The sequence below is a fragment of the Oncorhynchus keta genome, chromosome 10, assembly GCF_023373465.1.
Source record: "Oncorhynchus keta strain PuntledgeMale-10-30-2019 chromosome 10, Oket_V2, whole genome shotgun sequence".
NCBI lineage: Eukaryota > Metazoa > Chordata > Actinopteri > Salmoniformes > Salmonidae > Oncorhynchus > Oncorhynchus keta.
Window position 1 is genome coordinate 66565024 of NC_068430.1, and position 12584 is coordinate 66577607.

Genomic DNA, 12584 nt, shown 5'->3' on the forward strand with positions numbered 1-12584 from the left:
GTCATGTCTAGCGATGGTATCTTCAACTGTGCTAATCCTGAATGGTCGTCCAAAGTATTAACTTAAGGGGGCTGAATAATTTAGCACGCCCAATTTTTCCGTTTTTGATTTGTTAAAAAAGTTTGAAATATCCAATAAATGTCGTTCCACTTCATGATTGTGTCCCACTTGTTGTTGATTCTTCACAAAAAAATACGGTTTTATATCTTTATGTTTGAAGCCTGAAATGTGGCAAAAGGTCGCAAAGTTCAAGGGAGCCGAATACTTTCGCATGGCACTGTATATTCTCATCAACTCCTCCCATTCATAAATGGAGCATTTGTCTGTAACATCTCCTCTATATGTAGGAGGTTCCTTTATGTCTGATTGCATGATGAACTTAATTTTACTGAGATCTACATATCCTACCGACTCTGAATGATGATCACTTATCTTTTCTGTACTTACTGGTGGCTCATAAGTACTGGACCTGCCACTCTGTAGTTCTTCCCTAATGGAGCTCCCTATTTCCTGGGCTCGCTGAGTGACCAGCTCAGCTAGACCATCTACAGGGGCATTTGGATTAACACCAGATGAAGGGCTTTCATCCAATTTTTTGTGGAGAAAAACATGGGGGAATCTCCTGCACCTACACACTTTACAGGGGTTTGATCAGTGTATGAGAAAAACCTCCCCCTCCCAGCAGTGAATTTGGGTTCATCACCATTATAAGATGCCATGCCACTAAACCACTAATGTTACGTTAAAATGTCTGTTGATGAACACACTTCTATGTTGGTTAACAACACTGTCATCTCAGATTTTCAAAATATGCTTTTGAACCATAGCTAAACAAGCATTTGTGTAACAGTATTGATAGCCTAGCATAGCATTAAACCTGGCATTCAGCATGCAACATTTTCACAAAAACAAGAAAAGCATTCAAATAAAATCATTTACCTTTGAAGAACTTCAGATGTTTTCAATGAGGACACTCTCAGTTAGATAGCAAATGTTCAGTTTTTACAAAAATATCATTTGTGTAGACAAATCGCTCCGTTTTCTTCATCACGTTTGGGTAAGAAAAAACGAAAATTAAGTCATTACAACGCAAACTTTTTTCCAAATTAACTCCATAATATCGACAGAAACATGGCAAACGTTGTTTAGAATCAATCCTCAAGGTGTTTATCACATATCTATCGATGATAAATCATTCGTGGCAGTTTAGTTTCTCCTCTGAAGAAATGGAACGCGCATGGAGCTAGAGATTACGCAATAATTTCGACGCAGGACACCGGGCGGACACCTGGTAAATGTAGTCTCTTATGGTCAATCTTCCAATGATATGCCTACAAATACGTCACAATGCTGCAGACACCTTGGGGAAACGACAGAAAGGGCAGGCTCATTCCTGGCGCATTCATAAAGAGACATTGGAACACAGCGCCTTCAGAATCTGGGGCATTTCCTGTATGAAATGTCATCTTGGTTTCGCCTGTAGCATTAGTTCTGGGGCACTCACAGATAATATCTTGGCAGTTTTGGAAACGTCAGAGTTTTTTCTTTCCAAAGCTGTCAATTACATGCATAGTCGAGCATCTTTTCGTGACAAAATATCTTGTTTAAAATGGGAACGTTTTTTATCCAAAAATTAAAAGAGCGCCCCCTATCTCAAAGAAGTTAACTATAAACAGCGCTCTCAATGCATCGTTGTCAGAAACAAAATAAACAGGAAAAAAGACTGTAGTTCCGATTTTTGCCACAAGGCGGCAAGAGTACCTCAATGATATAATTAGTCTCTAGAGCAGCAGCGCCGCGGTGATTGAGCTGACGTCGATCAACGATGAATCCGGGTCTAGAAGGCACCGATGTAACCGGTGCTATACTGCACCGCTGTAACTCTGCGTTGTGTGTGGTTGATTGAGACTATAGACGTGGACTTTGGAGACCAGGTAGTTTTAATTAAGCAGAAGGGTAGACTGAAGAGGTTAATTAAGCAGAACTCACTCTCTGCATCTTGCATCTGCATCCAAAAGGAAATAAAACATTTGTAGAGCACATATGTTCTGAGAATCGTCGCCTCTTTCTACAACAGATGCACAATAGGAGGGATTGGGATCATTCGAGGAGCAAGCCATCGTTCACACATACAATAGCATACAAAATGCAATTGCCATGTTGACTGTAGGAAAGTCCACCAAAGCTTTTGCCAGAGAATTGACTGTTAATTTCTCGACATAAGCCGCCTCGCCTCCAATGTCGTTTTAGAGAATTTGGCAGTACGTCCAACCGGCCTCACAACCGCAGACCACGTGTAACCACTCCAGCCCAGGACGTCCACATCTGGCTTCTTCACCTGAGGGATCCTCAGAAACCAGCAACCCTGACAGCTGATGAAACTGAGGAGTATTTCTGACTGTAATAAAGCCCTTTTGTGGGGAAGAACTCATTCTGATTGGCTTGGCCTGGCTCCCCTGTGGCTGCGCACTTGCCCTCCCAGTCCCATCCATTGCTGCACCCCTGCTCTCCCAGTCCCACCCATGGCTGCGCCCCTGCCCAGTCCTGTGAAATCCACAGATTGGGGCCTAATGAATTTAATTCAATTGACTGATTTCCTTATATGAAATGTAACTCAGAAAAATATTTCATTGTTACTTGCGGCGTTTACATTTTGGTTCAGTATAGTTAACGTTAGCGAACTCTGCATTCTATACGGGTATGCCAATGGCCTGCTGCGATGCCCACTATATAGCGCTTTTCAGATCTATTCATATATTTAGCTACGGCAGATAGCTAGATCGGTGATGAGATGACCATTCAGTATGTAAACTAGCGGGCTTGGCCACCAATTAAATGGCTGGTCTTACCTTATCCTTGATCAGCATTTTGACTGTCGCATAAAATACGCTTTAAATCGATGTAAAAAAGACCTAATCCACACTTAGTGTGGTACTGTCAAGTTGAGCAAACCAGATTGTTCAATCTTTTTGATTCAACTTTATTTCCTGTGTAAATCACTATTCTGTCCGTCCATCGTGTTTTGTGAGACGCTTTACAGACTACTTTATGGGGAAAAGATGTGACTATTACCATTTTTACTTTTAAAACCCATAAAAATTCAAGGATGTTTTCAGACCAGGAAATACCAAAAGTGATGATGTTGGTAGGTTTTTAGGTCTATAATTATCGCTCCTTGACCTCTCACGGGTGTTCAGAATTAAGATGATTAGGATCAATTGGTCCATAAATATTTCTAGTTTGTAGGCACTCCTAGATCATTCAGTCATGTCACTCCTTTGGCAATGTGCAATTGTTTTGGCTGTCGTAGCAGCAAGCGCTGCCAATGAAGGTACGTCTAATAATGAACGCATAATATGTAGCGCTGATACCATGTTAACTTGAATAGGCTACTTATCTCATGCTGACCGCCTAACAGACTAGCCAAGTTGTGGTGTTGGCTCTTGAGATGTGAATGATGACATTATCAAATTTATATTTTTAGATTTTAATGTGGATTGTGAGAAACACTCCATTAAAGTGACATGGAAGGTCAGTCCAGAGTTGGTTGAACATGCTGCCCGTCTTTTCCTTGGACACTGTGTTCCGTCCACATTTTCTGTTCTTCCCACGGGAGAAGGGATGGCGACATTCCACTACAACCTCAATGGCTGTGCCATCAAGAAACGGGTAATGTCTAATTCTTGACCCAATGTATGCCATTTTGGATCCTGCGACAACTAATGCTTCTCCTTCTATTCCCCAGGTGACTGGCAAAAACACATCTATTCAACCAGCCTGACTTACAGACCTAACCGAAAGCCCAAACCTGCTGCTATTAGTCACCATATTAAGTGTGTTTACATAAGGTAACCATCTATGCCAGGGGTACTCAACTCTTACCCTAAGAGGTATTTCGGTTCTACTTTATCATTAATTGCACACACCTGGTGTCCCAGGTCTAAATCAGTCCCTAATTAGAGGGGAATGATTTATTTTTTAAATGCAGTGGAACTGAGTTGAGTTGTAGGGCTCTCTTGGGTGTAGTGTACTCTAGCTATGGTGTTGGAATCAAATCTTCCTAAGCCTTTGCCACCTTCATTATTAAACTAAACATTCCCCCTTGTATGTAGACCTGAGGGATGGATTCCCCCATTCCTTATCCCTGCCTATGGTAGTGCTGAGGGTCATGGAGGATTGGTTTTCCACATGGCACTCCTCAATGGTGAGTGACTCATACAACATCAATTATTGTAAGAATATGTTCAGTCAACTTACCTGGTAAAGAAATTCCTAGCAGAGGACACTGCCCAAAGCTAGTTGAAACCTGTGGCTGTACAGTACGTATGAGCATTGCGCCCCTTCCCCTCTCTGTTGCATGTAGAAGACCTTACTGGTCTGGCTAAGAGCAGCCTGTTTCCCCTGGGCTCTTTCATCCCCATCTGGGCAGCAGTGGATCAGAAGGACCATCAGCCCTTGCTGCTGCTCTTGGAGGAGTGTGTGGCGGCCACAACACCAGAACTGCAGTCTGCGAGCCTGGTGTACCCCATCATCACCAACAAGGGGTATGTACCAGACCTGGCTATGGCCATGTAGGGTGCACGTTTTGGTTTTTGACTGCCTAGCGCTAAACAGCCTACTCAAATGTTGAAAAGTATTGAATACATTTTAAAGTTAGCTTATTTGCTGGATGGAAGTTCTGTTTGTCTGCTCATTGCACAATGCATTTTCAGTTGCCTTGCAGATGGGAAGACTGGGAACTCCAGGTTCCTGCCTAGGTACCACTCGTCTGCTATTCTGCTTTACCTGCAGTCCTTCAAGTTTGCCTTAGGCGAGGAAGTGAGTGGACCACAAGTTCTCGGTATGACTGAGTAGTTTTCATACTGTAGCTCTTGACTGTTCTCTTATTTCACCCCAGGTGTATATTCATTGTAAGCTTGTTGCATGGGACCCTGAGGTTTTTGATATAGAAAAGAAGGCCTGCCACTACATTAAAGAGACTGGAGAGTAAGTATTGGTCACATAACGACCATAATGACGTTAGTGCCAATGCAACAGCCTACTTTTTTTATTCATAGATGGGAGCTGCTGGACGACCCGTCTCAAAGTGACCTCTGCAAGTGCTGTGACTCGAGTTGCAAGCCTCGGTTGAAGAGGGCTGTGGATTCAGGTATTTTAAGGCACTTCATTTCAAGCCTGACTAAACTGTAGTTCCATATTCATTTGAGCTGATCACTCTTGAGTTCTGATGGGACTGCAGCTTGAAGTAATTTATATATTTTTTTTTCTCAGAACCCCAGGGCCTGGTTCAAAACTCTGTTCTTGGACCGCTCACAATAGTGGAAAACTCTGAAACCCGGATCCCCAGTGAATTTGTAAAATATCCTACTGTAGAACAAGGTTGGTGATTTTGGCATTGAAGACTATAGTTTACACTTGGCTTTTAATTGTATGAGCTTTGATGCCAAATGAACTTGAACCTGTAACCTAGTCATCTGTCATTGTGTTCTGTATTCAGTTGACTGGTTGGTGTAATGGTCTGGAACACTTTGCTTGTCAGGGTGTGTGTGCTGGTTATTTTACTGTAACATCCCCCAACGGCAATGAGATGCATGTTACTAACACTTCTTCAACCTGTTACAGGGATGGCTGTCTTTTCTGTCTCTACAGCCATCTAATTGGAGGTGGCCTGAAGGGTGCATCACTTTCCACTATCCCCAGTATGGATATGAAGTCCTTTGACTTGAGCACGTTTCAATAAAATGAATACTTTACAATGGTGTTTGTTTCTAATGGTTGTCAAAATGCTATGATCCTGATGAGATGTACCCTAAATCCAGTAGTGTGGCGCCGGTATCTACACAAAATAGCCAAGATGTGACCATCTGGTTGTAAGATGATCTCAATGAGAGTGCTCAGTGTTTTGTGACTTCCCAGTGTCCTGATTACTCTTGAACTGTAACACTACTTTTGGCATAATTAGTTTGCTAATGATAGTCACAGCAGGTGTTCATGCAATGGTAACGCTATTTGAAAGATTGTCATAAGTGAACCTGCTTATTGTTGGCTATCAAATTGACAAGCCAAGTTTAGAGATTGTAGGTGGCTGATGGCCATGCTTAATGGCTGTGATAGGAGGAAACTGAGGCTGGATCAACAGCATTGTACATAGTTACTCCACAATACTAACCAAAATTACAGAGTGAAGAGAAGGAAGTCTGTACAGAAAATAATATTCCAAAACATGCATCCTGTTTGCAATAAGGTACTAAAGTAAAACTGTACAAAATTAGGTCAAAGAAGTAACTTTGTCCTGAATACAAAGCATTACAGTATGTTTGAGGCAAATCAAAACAACACATGACTGAGTACCACTCTTCATATTTTCCAAGCATGGTGGTGGCTGCATCATGTTATGGGTATGCGTGTCATCGGCAAGGACTGGTGACTATTTTAGGATCAAAATAAATGGAATAGAGCTAAGCACAGGCAAAATCCTACAGGAAAACCTGGTTCAGTCTGCTTTCCAACAGGCACTTGGAGACAAATTCAGCAGGACAATAACCTACAACACAAGGCCAAATATACACTACTGTTGATCAATAACCAATTTGACAGAGCTTGAAGAATTCTGTAAAGAATAATGGGCAAATATTGCACAATCGAGATGTGGAAAGCTCTTATAGACTCACTGCTGTAATCTCTGCCAAAGGTGCTTGTACAATGAGATATTTCATTTTCAATCAATTTGCAAACATTTCTATAAACATGTTTTACTTTGTCATTATGGGGTATGTGTAGATGGGTGATTTAAAAATATATTTAAACATATTCAGGCTGTAACACAAAATGTGGAATAAGTCAAAGGTACGAATACTTTCTGAGGGCACTGGAAGGCTAAAACTGTTGAGCTAGCTAGCAGCTTGGTAACTAAGGCTAAACTGTTGGCTTGCTAACAACGTAGAAAACACATTTTACCTAACTAATTTTAGCTTGCATCACAGTATTTAATCAGTTAATTAGACTAACTGGAAACAGGACATTAATGCACAAAATGAAGAACTATATTCAACTTTGCTTATATGCTGCTCGCTCCTGCAGAATTTTGTACTTCCTATTCCTCCCTCACTTTTTCCCAAACGTGTTTATTTTGCCTATCAAGTGACATGTCTACCTGCCTGCTCTCCGTTCGGTATTCCCGCCTCTTCTTTTTCATTGGTTGCCTGATGCAACCAATCATAATCCTTTCCGCTCTGAGAACGATTGAGAAAGTGAAACTCCTATGAGTGTTATGCTCATATAATGTAGGGTACAGTATGTGTTGGCTTCATCCACTCTGCAAAGGTGTTTTTTTCCCAGCTTTTAAGAGGACAGCAATAGAGCCTCAATTATGATATCAGTGTGCTGAAATGCATTGAGATGTATATTTTAATAACAGCCAAATGTATCATGTAGCGTCAGTGTGATAGGTCTACAGAACATGAACTTTAAACCTGTCATAGAGTACAGAGAACATACATGGCTTGTGGCCCTGGGAGTATGCAATGGATTGTATAAATTATTTTTTACCAAATGTTGCTTAAAATTTGAGACTTTGCTTTTTGTCGTTATCGATGCAAAAAAAACTATGTGGTGTAAAAATAGAGAAAAGGGAAACTTTCAACAGTAATGGCAATGTTGTCATAGTTTCCTGTTGCCACTTATGTAACTGTAATAATCTGTTTACACTTTATTCAAATAAATCATTTTCACGTATGCACTGGCCAAAGATGTAAAAAAAAAATTTTAAAAAATTATATTTTATTTTAGCATTTTCCAATTAAGAACATTCAAAACAAAAGTGAAAAGATTTTAGACAGCGATAGGACAAAGTGACAGTAACAGACGAGCGTAACAAAAATAAATTATAATTATAATTATATAAACAAACATACAATAATACAAAAATTTAAAAATAACGAGACATTGGATCACCTGCCGTAGGCTACATATTATACATTACGTGTGAAACATTTATGTGAGGATTATATATAGATTCAATCAATGAGATGTGGGGGGAGATTCTCCATATTGTCAGTAAAAGGTTGCCAAATTCTGTAAAATGTCTTTAACTTATTCCTCAAGCAGTAAGTGATTTTCTCCAAAGGGATACAACTATTAACTTCCGATAGCCACATTGCAACTGGCAGGGAGGAATCAAGGCAATTTACATTTCTTGGCAATCGCTAGCAATATTTCTGTTAGCTTTATAGTATGGCTTTGCCTAAGATTGGTGTTAGTAAAGTTACCCAGTAGACAGACCTCCGGGTCTAAAGGAAATGCAACCCCGTGAATTGAGGATATGGTATCGCATACCCCCTGCCAGAAACCGTGTAGTTTTGAACACTGCCAAGTGGAATGGAGGAATGTTCCTTCATCTGAGCCACATCTAAAACATAGGGAGGAGATATCTGGGTTGAACTTGCGCAGTCTAGATGGGGTGATATAGAGCTGATGGAGGAAATTAAACTGGATCAGTCTGTATCTGGAGTTCAATGTGGATGTAACACCATCCCTGCATAGGTCACTCCATAGATCCTCATCAAGATCAATACCCAGATCTTTCTCCCATCTAAGTCGGGGTTTATCTAGCCCAGGCAGTGTTAGTCCTGACATAAGAGCATTGTAAACACGGGAAATGGGCTTGGACAGTGGTTGGTCTGCGTGGCAGAGTTGTTCAATAGGTGACATCTTAGGTAGGTTCCATTGTCCCTTGAGAGTCACCCTAATAAAGTTTCGTAGTTGTAGGTAGCTAAAGAAGTCCCTGTTAGGCAAGTGGTATTTCTGTTTCAGCTGATCAAAAGACATAAGAACTCCCTCCTCGTAAACAATGTTCCAGAAGAGTGATCCCCTTATCAGACCATGGTCTAAAGTTACTATTCTGGAAAAACATAGGGATCAATCTATTGTTCCATAAAGGGGTTTTAGGGGAAAGGAATCCCCCTCGTCCGAACAGCTCATGCAGTTTGCACCATGCCAGGACAGAATGTATGATTAAAGGGTTGTCTGTGATGGTTTTATAGATTTTCTGTCCCATTTGTTAAACAAATCTGCCCCAGTGTCATCATTTACCTCAAGCTTTTCAATGTTCAACCATGAGGAGAGGGACCATTGTCAAACCTCTGAGCCAGGAACCTAGACTGTGCAGCCCAGTAGTACATTCTAAAATTGGGGAGGTTTAAGCCCCCTTGAACTTAATCAAGGGTCAGTTTATCCAGGCCAACCCTAGGGGTTTTGCCATGCCAGATAAACCTCCACCTTTTGCAACAAACTGGCCAGATTGAGTTTATAGAGGTTGTTCAGATTACCATCCGCCATTATGCCCAAATATGTGAAGCCCATAGGCGACCATCTGAAAGGAAACTTGTGCTTGATGGTATGATGGTCAAAGACAGACAACGGTAAGATTTTGCTTTTATCAAAATTGACCTTATATTCAGAGAAAGAACTATAACACTGTAGTAGGATCTGCAAGTGAGAGAGGGAGTGTTCTGGGTTTGTTAGAAATAAGATAAGGTCGTCCGCAAAGAGTGATAATTTATGGGTATGGGGGCCCACCTCAAAGCCATGTATGTCAGGGCACGTTCTAATAGCCTCAGCCAACGGTTCGATGGCGAGGGCAAAGAGGTGGGGGCTAATTGGGCAACCTTGTCTGTTCCCCTATAAAGAGGGAAAGAGGAGGAAGTAATCCCATTGGTAGCAATCCTAGCTTTAGGAGATTTGTAGAGTGATTTTATCAAATTTACAAACACGGTACCTAAACCGAACTTTTCCAAGACGCGAAAGAGGTATGACCATTCAACCCTATCAAAGGCCTTTTCAGCGTCGAGAGGAGACTGCGACACTAGGTATTTTGTTTTTGTTAGCAAGGTGAATTATATCAAAGAACCTTCTGAGATTATTGGAGGACAATTTATTAATTATGAAGCCAGTCTGATCTGGGTTGACCAACAGGGGAAGACATGACTCCAGTCTCTTAGATAGCATCTTGGTGACCAGTTTACAATCTGTGTTAAGGAGAGATTGGTCTATAGGAGGTGCACTTTAGCGGGTTTTCCCTTTCTTGTGGATTACAGTAATCACTGTTTGAGAGAAGGACTCTGGAAAGCAGTTGTCTTCTCTGGCTTTTTAAGTACCTCCATAAGGTAGGGGACCAACAGCTCCCTAAATTCTTTATAGAACTCTGGAGGAGATTTATTAGAAGGTAAGGATTTAATGGCCTCCAACAATTCAGGAACTGAGAAGTGTTCACTCAGGCGCTCGCTGTCTTCCCCTGACAGGCATGGGAGGTTGAGAGAGGAGAGAAAGGAGTCTATCTCTGATAGATCATCGCTTGATTGGGAAGTGTAGAGGTCTTCATAGTATTTCTTAAAAGTATTATTAATTTCAGTAGGGTCGAAAGATATCTCTTTAGTAAGAGTTTCTATGGCATTAATTGTCCTCTTACTTTCCTCTGCTTTCAGTTGCCATGCCAATACTTTGTGAGCTTTCTCTCCAAGCTCATAATAACGCTGTTTTGATTTAGTGATGGCCCTCTCAGCTTGATATGTGTTCAGAATATTATATTTAAGTTTTTTATTTACCAAAAGCCTGTATAGATCTTTAGTCAGGCCTTTTTGGTAGGTTTTCTCTAGCTCAGAGATTTCAGATTCAAGGGCACTCAGTTCCGCACCGTGTTTTTCTTCAGCCCTTTAGTATAGGAAATAATCTGTCCCCTCAGATAGGCCTTCAATGTGTCCCAAAGAATGAAGCTGTCAGGAGCAGAGGGTTTGTTTGTCAAAGTAAAAATATTGATCTGCTCTTTGATGAATGCACAAAATTCAGGTTGCTTTAGGAGTGTAGAATTTAGTCTCCATTTATATACTCCATTTACCTTGGTAGGAATGGGCATTGATAATACCAGAGGTGTGTTGAAGAGATGGCTTTGGCCTTTGTACTGAACTTTCATCCGCGCAGGGTGGATGAGGTAGCCGGTGATGTTCTTCTCCTTCAGTGCTTTGGCGGCAGGTCTGAACTGCTTTGCGGCGTCTGGCGAGATCCGCGCTCATATCTGGGAAAAGGCTGACCCTCTTTCCATCGATGGTGATGTCCCCTTTGGCTCTTGCGAGTTGCAGTATCTTCTCTCTGTCTTGGAAACGGAGGAACCTGATCAGGATGGCTCGTGGGGGCTCATCTGGCCGGGGTTTCGGCGCTGATGTTCTGTGGGCGCGTTCGATTTCCAGCGGCTTGGTGAAGTTGATTATGCCTAGGACCTCCGGGATCCATTGAGTGAAGAAACGGACCGGGTCACGGCCCTCGCTGTCCTCTTTTAATCCCACCACACGGATATTACTACGTCTACGCTGGTTCTCCATCTGATCTACCTTGTTTTTGAGGTAGGCATTGTCCTTTGCAGTTGGGTCAAGACCTGGTCATGTCTAGCGATGGTATCTTCAACTGTGCTAATCCTGAATGGTCGTCCAAAGTATTAACTTAAGGGGGCTGAATAATTTAGCACGCCCAATTTTTCCGTTTTTGATTTGTTAAAAAGTTTGAAATATCCAATAAATGTCGTTCCACTTCATGATTGTGTCCCACTTGTTGTTGATTCTTCACAAAAAATACGGTTTTATATCTTTATGTTTGAAGCCTGAAATGTGGCAAAAGGTCGCAAAGTTCAAGGGAGCCGAATACTTTCGCATGGCACTGTATATTCTCATCAACTCCTCCCATTCATAAATGGAGCATTTGTCTGTAACATCTCCTCTATATGTAGGAGGTTCCTTTATGTCTGATTGCATGATGAACTTAATTTTACTGAGATCTACATATCCTACCGACTCTGAATGATGATCACTTATCTTTTCTGTACTTACTGGTGGCTCATAAGTACTGGACCTGCCACTCTGTAGTTCTTCCCTAATGGAGCTCCCTATTTCCTGGGCTCGCTGAGTGACCAGCTCAGCTAGACCATCTACAGGGGCATTTGGATTAACACCAGATGAAGGGCTTTCATCCAATTTTTGTGGAGAAAACATGGGGGAATCTCCTGCACCTACACACTTTACAGGGGTTTGATCAGTGTATGAGAAAACCTCCCCCTCCCAGCAGTGAATTTGGGTTCATCACCATTATAAGATGCCATGCCACTAAACCACTAATGTTACATTAAAATGTCTGTTGATGAACACACTTCTATGTTGGTTAACAACACTGTCATCTCAGATTTTCAAAATATGCTTTTGAACCATAGCTAAACAAGCATTTGTGTAACAGTATTGATAGCCTAGCATAGCATTAAACCTGGCATTCAGCATGCAACATTTTCACAAATACAAGAAAAGCATTCAAATAAAATAATTTACCTTTGAAGAACTTCAGATGTTCACGTTTGGCTACGAAAAAAACCTGTACCCAGGAGTGTAATTCTCTCCGCAAGCTCATTAGCATAACGCAACGTTAACTATTCATGAAAATCGCAAATGAAATGAAATAAATATATTAGCTCTCAAGCTTAGCCTTTTGTTAACAACACTGTCATCTCAGATTTTCAAAATATGCTTTTGAACCATAGCTAAACAAGCATT

The 12584-nt window shown here is 41.3% G+C and overlaps 1 protein-coding gene and 1 pseudogene across 5 annotated transcripts in view; one reads left to right on the plus strand and one right to left on the minus strand.

Moving 5' to 3' along the window:
• The window catches only part of LOC118389261 (keratin, type I cytoskeletal 42-like), a 68035-nt gene that overhangs the window by 48421 nt on the left and 7030 nt on the right, over window positions 1–12584 (minus strand). The window contains exon 1 of one of the 5 annotated variants that reach the window (XM_052527717.1): window positions 3073–3115. The exons of the other annotated variants lie outside the window; for them this stretch is intronic. Within the exon in view, the coding sequence (XP_052383677.1) occupies window positions 3073–3075 (3 nt within the window). The 5' untranslated portion in view covers window positions 3076–3115. Of the gene's footprint in view, window positions 1–3072; window positions 3116–12584 lie in introns of those variants that run through there. 5 annotated transcript variants of the gene reach the window in all.
• LOC127932304 (uncharacterized) lies at window positions 3169–5548 on the plus strand (annotated as a pseudogene).